A 5,869-nucleotide genomic window follows, 5' to 3' on the forward strand; every position below is an offset into this window, starting at 1 on the left:
ATCTATTAATATTATCTAATATTCACAATTTTATAATAATTTTCATGGCTTAGAACCCCATAAATACTGGTATTTCTTGAGAAAGTACAATCCAATTCATACTTCCTATTATACTCTTTTATATCCTAAAACTCTTTTAGTAACTTCCTATTATACTCTTTTATATCCTAAAACTCTTTTAGTAACTTGAGTGTTATAAAGTCTTTTGTAAGTAAATATTTCTCATTAATAATCTGAGATTCATTCAGTCACTAGGAGCACCCAAACCATCCCTTAGATCTTCTCACCTATCTTAAGGTTCAGAGTCTTAATTATGGTAAGAACTTTAAATACACAACAATATATAATAAGTGATTTTGTTCAATTTGGTTTTAATTATTACCTTTTAATTTAAGAAATGAATAAAATATTTGGGTTTAAGATAAAAAATTGATATTTATTTATTTTTCAGTTTTTATGTTTATTTCATAAACATAGTTCATCAGTTTTGTTGTTGGTGGATTTGAATTGTTTACTGTATAATAAAAGGCATGCCTAAATATGTCTAAAGATTTATTTATCCAGAATAAGAATTAATAACAGTCCAAACAGAAAAAAAAAAATGCTGTGTATAAAACAAATAAATGAATCTTCATTCTCCGTTTCAAGGAAGCAAATAGCTATGAACTGTACCATGTACAATTTTTTGGTTAATGAAATTGAAAATGAATCTAAAAGTTAAATCTAAATTCTTAAAACTGAATTTTCATTCCCACCTAACTCAGATCTTTGGAGACTGGTGTTTGCTGGTTTATATTTACTACTTTCCTATCATCAGAATGCACTGAAGCTTCCATGTTGACATCTTTTGCTTCAGGACTATGTTTTCTCTTATGCTCTGTTGAACATTTTGCATGGAACAACTGTTAAAATTTAAGTCCAAACATATATATATATATATATATATATATATATATATATATATATAATAATAATATATATATATAATAATAATAATAATAATAATAATAATAATTGAAAGGGAAGAAAATTACTTTTGCTGATAATTGCTTGTCTAGTCATTGCTAAGAAATCTTCCCATTTTAGTTTACACAATTCCATTTTCTCCTCTTCCTGAAGCTCAAAATTGGGTTCTCTTCCACACATAAAAGCAGCCCTTGGAGAAATAGATAAGAAAGTAGTAGCTCAGTTAGTACAATGAAAGAATACTAAAATTCTGCAATGGATAGATTTTAAACTATTTTGCTTGTTCATGTTCATTGCAGATATTGAACTTTACATATATGTAACAAAGTTTAATATACAATGCGGGCTGCAAAATAACATAGCTAAAAAGGCTGCATGATCTTGCTAATGCAGAACAACATAAATGAATGTTTAAATCATTACTGGTCTTTATAGTATAGAGAATGTAGAATTACTATAATACGTAGACTTGCCACTGCAAATGGCTTTTAAACTCCATTAAAAAAATAGCCTCATACGAATAGGTTATACATGCAGAGGAATTTAGATAACTCTCTAGGATAGCACAATAATCCTTCTCCCAATGTAATGTTACTACTCCAAAACAGAAATGAACGGTGCTGTAAAAATAGTAATTAGGGGTCACCCCAGTCACTACAGTTCTACAAGTGTTAATCCAGAAAAAAAAAATTGTACATGGTTATTATTGTAAGGTCCAATGATAAAAATTGAATATCTAAAATGTACAGATTATTATTGTAAGTTTCTTGTGACTCGGGAAGTTGTCTAATGTTGAATAAGTAAGTGAGCAAATGAATAGAAAAGTTTGGCAGTTTATCAAGCACAATACACTGTAAGAAATGCATATTCTGTAAATGAGTATGACTCAGAAGTTGTCTAAAATGGCCATTCTTAGTATTAATAAGGTACAATTCAAACAATACCTGTCATATAAATGAGCAGCTTCTTCTTGTGACTCAACTGTTCCTAAATGGATCTGTTTCTTGTCTACTTTTATGGCTGCCTGCCACTTCATGTTTTTGTAATATACCCCCCTCATAAAACATGGTTCTTGATCATGAGCATGTTTCCTTAAATGTTGCTTTCTGCGTTTAACAGGTGGTCCTGATATATGCTTGTTCAGTAAGTTATAGTCAAACAAAAGTAAGATAAAACTCTGACTATTTGAAATAGAGAAAGTAAACTGAATGCCCATATGCTTGTGAACTGTGATCAAACTGACTTCTCCTTGCAGTAGTAAACTGTCAATGCAAGTTTGTCCATTTCATGTTATGTTCAAAACAGCATACAGTTCCTACCTTTTCAATTAACCCATGATTGTCAGGTACCATTTGCATTGCACAGCACAACATTCAATGTCAATCAATTAAGAGCTTTATGCAAAATTATATTCTATAATGGATTTCAGCGAAGAAAATAAAAACTCAATGAAATTAATGTTTCAAAGGGTGCAGTAATCAGATGAAGAAGTAACCAAGAAACTGTAGATATCCAATAAAATGTTATTAAATAATCTTGTTCAGTATTTGTATCTGAAAACATTATAATAAACAAGGTCCAATAAGAAAGACAGACAACAATCTAAGATAAAATTAGACCAGCGATTTAAAATGTTATCAAATCACAACAAAAAATGACATAAATATTTCTCCTGCTCATATAAGGGACCTTGTGTACATTCTATGATAAGACTGATTTCTAACTCCCACAAACTAAGAGTGTGCCACTTTTTCTTTATTAAAAAAAAAGGTAGGATTATGTAAGTTTTATTCCTTACCAACTTCTATTCATGAGTTTTCCCATTATACTTTTCTTGTTGCAGTTCATAATGTATAGAATCAGTGAATAATACATTAAAAGAAAAAATAGCAAAAAACAAAAGGGGAAGAAGCATTACAAAGATTTTGTAAGCAGAACATCTCTTACTAGGTTGACTTTCTAGTCACAAAACAAAATAGATCAGATATAACAAAAAGAATAATATGTCGGAAACCAAACCTAGGCTTTGTTGACTAGAATCCTCTTTGGACAAGCTGGAACCGGATGCATTTGATGATCCCGGTTCATCTTTTACAATAGTGTTCTAGGAAACACAAACAGAAGTGTTTATTATAAGTTTCTCAATTGAAAAAAAAATGAAAGAAAAGATAGAATAAACATTTAATTTTATCAGTCAATGGAAAACTTCATCCAGATTTTACTGTTAATCAATAGCTTGTTGCAAATTTTACGATTTAAGTAAACCCAGATGTAAATAACAAGCAGAGTAAAACAAACATAAACATATGTAGCGTGACAATCCTTTTATTCCTCTTTCTTTTTACAAGTAATTTTCAAAGGAACTAGTGGACTTTGTTGAAAACCAGATACCTATAACTGGAAGTTTATTATATGTTCAAAGTCAGTCTGAATCTATATTTGTGACCTTTTATGCAATATGCAATGCAGCAGAAAGAGCAAATAACCAATGCTAGAAAAATATAGTTATCCAATTCATTCAGCCAACGGAAGATGACAGAAGAAAAATGTTGCTTGGAGATCACTTTTCAATTTAGTTTTGTCCAAGTTATCTTTCACTGCTATTACTTAACAGGAGAAACTCCTTTTTTGTAAACCAAAAACAACTACGAGGAGGCATAAATGCAAATTTTTATATGCAAATGATTTGTGCTTGTTGAATCTCGATATAAAACTATTGTATGAAAAGTGGAAGGTGTAAATCCTATATCAATAAATAGTGGTCAAAAGTATTTAAACATTTTCAATTGTAGAAAGTTGCATAAATGATGCTAAACTCATGCCTCAATTTCACATACACCAATAATTTAAAATTAATGAAGTGCAAAATATTAACCAAAAAAGGGTTATGACATTAAATACAAGAGGACCAAAAACCTCAGATATTACCATTATAGGAAATAAACAAAGCACTAACAGAAATATACAATCATTCATTAGTTCCTAGAGGATTGGAGAAGTGGGTCATATCAGAAAAATTAGATTGTTCACTCACTTGAACTTGCTGACCTGAAGCTTCAGTAGCAGTCAGATGCTCACAGTGAAGAGGAAGGGGAGTGACAAACGAACTATTTCCTACTAAGTTTGAATCAAAATAGTAAATAATGTTAATTTTAGCAAATTCAGCTACAAAAGCAAACTCAAGACTGAAAAAGGCATAAACCAAGTTATATGAAATATTTTATGAAACATTCACCTGAACATAGTCCCAGCAGTCTACGTCTTCTCAGACTTACCATTGTTAGTTTCAATTTACAAACCAAATTTTGTAGAGGACGCCGGTAGCAGTACCAATCTCCCTTCAATATAGAAGGAGTACCTGCAACAAAAATAAAACATTATGAGAGAGAAGACAAATAGGAACATTAACATAGGAGAACAAAGACATTGCAGAAACATCAAGAAAGATATCCCAGAATGCAAATGCAATCAAAGTGAAGATTTTTTTTCATCTTTAGACCACCTTGGACAAACCCATACAAAAACAAACCTATACAAGTGCAGATAAACCTTGATCATCACTATACAATTCTAACCACCAGTAAAACCTTCCTATGTCTAATCATGCAAATCAGTAATCCAGACATATCATCTCACAAAGAACAATTAGTCCATGAAAACACATCAACACTAAACTCTTCCCAAAGACATAAACCAAAAAAGTGCAGAAGAAAATAAATCATGACAAAGTTCAATTCCCAGAATTAATTAATAAACGCCACAATAATATTAATTTGGTAGAAACAAAATAAAATAAAATAAAATAATTCATCCACACAAACATCATCTCATCTGCGCAAACTCAAAATTCTCTGCTTTGGGTCAACCCATCAACCAAACACCTTTTCCACCAAAACCCAATTGACCACACACACAGAACAAAACATAGCAGACATTCACACGTAGGTCAAGACAAAAATCCAAGAGAAACCCACTAAGCCCAGAGAGAAATTTAAAAACAACGAAAAGAAATCACTCTAGACAACTCCTTAACACAAGAACTGAGAGAATAAGAAAATTGGTTTGCGCCAACTTTAGAAGGAAAAGGTGATGAAGATTTACGTAAATTGTTGTTACAGATACATCTACCATCAATTCTGACCTTGATGTTTGGTGTGTGCTTTATTCCACAGCCTCTTTAGTGTGACTTATATAAAAAGGAAGGGCAGTGAAGTGATTACATGAAGAGAGAAAGTTCTGTATACAAGGTTTTGATTCAATTTTTGAAGGACTATGATGTACTTTTCAAAAGAAAAAGAAATAGGTATAAGGTTGTTGGGAGTTTGAGAAACATGATGCAATTACTATATTAACCCTTTTGAGATAAAGGGTGAGAGATGAATATGTTATATTGAATTGATTCTCTGATTATAATTTTCTTAGCAGTTTTTTTTATGATATGTTATCTATTTCTTTTTTTCATAATTATAATAATATTGAATAAAAACATGTACCTGCTTAATTTTTTTTCATGATAATAAAATATAAAAAGAAAAGTAACTCTTATTATAATTATTAAAATAAAAAAGTATTATTAAATTTTTAAAAATGTTTATTCATATAAAAATATTATAAAATAAATAATATTTACAACTTTATTATCTAAAAAATAACTACAAAATCTAAAAAACAATAAAATATATTATGTTAATAATGATAAAATTGATAACAAATTATATTCACTAAAAAGTAGTTAGAAAGATGTTATAAAGATACATTTTCTTTATTAATATATACCAACTTTTAATAAATTTTAAAATAACAATTATAAAAGTTCGAATTTATTGTATATCACCAATATATTTTAATTAAATTCAAAATATAATTATGGAAAAACAGGATGATAATGAATATTAGATAAGAA

General features: G+C 29.4%; 1 protein-coding gene across 4 annotated transcripts; it reads right to left on the bottom strand.

Annotated features, from left to right (window-relative positions):
- Window positions 1-611: 611 nt before the first annotated feature.
- Window positions 612-5,235, bottom strand: LOC106773792 (ethylene-responsive transcription factor-like protein At4g13040). Of its 4 annotated transcripts, none has more exons than XM_022786423.1 (7): window positions 5,108-5,235; window positions 4,202-4,324; window positions 4,001-4,080; window positions 2,986-3,070; window positions 1,911-2,091; window positions 1,035-1,156; window positions 612-877 (listed from the first exon to the last, which is right to left on the bottom strand). In XM_022786423.1, exons 2-7 carry the CDS (start codon window positions 4,242-4,244, stop codon window positions 756-758), a joined length of 633 nt encoding a protein of 210 aa, XP_022642144.1. In that variant the 5' UTR covers window positions 4,245-4,324; window positions 5,108-5,235; the 3' UTR covers window positions 612-755. The 4 variants fall into 4 exon arrangements, with proteins under 4 accessions (XP_022642144.1, XP_014516029.1, XP_014516030.1 ...); XM_014660543.2 differs by having other exon boundaries at window positions 4,001-4,083; XM_014660544.2 differs by having other exon boundaries at window positions 5,068-5,235.
- Between the last annotated feature and the right edge of the window lie 634 nt (window positions 5,236-5,869).

This window comes from Vigna radiata, chromosome 9 (assembly GCF_000741045.1).
Source record: "Vigna radiata var. radiata cultivar VC1973A chromosome 9, Vradiata_ver6, whole genome shotgun sequence".
NCBI lineage: Eukaryota > Viridiplantae > Streptophyta > Magnoliopsida > Fabales > Fabaceae > Vigna > Vigna radiata.

Bases quoted from the DNA above. Each gene is read 5' to 3' on its own strand.
- LOC106773792 (XM_014660543.2), bottom strand. From the start codon at position 4,244: ATGGTAAGTCTGAGAAGACGTAGACTGCTGGGACTATGTTCAG. The intron at 4,084-4,201 runs GTGAATGTTTCA...ATTCAAACTTAG, and splicing joins ACTGCTGGGACTATGTTCAG to TAGGAAATAGTTCGTTTGTC. The intron at 1,157-1,910 runs GTATTGTTTGAA...TATTTCTCCAAG, and splicing joins GCTGCTCATTTATATGACAG to GGCTGCTTTTATGTGTGGAA.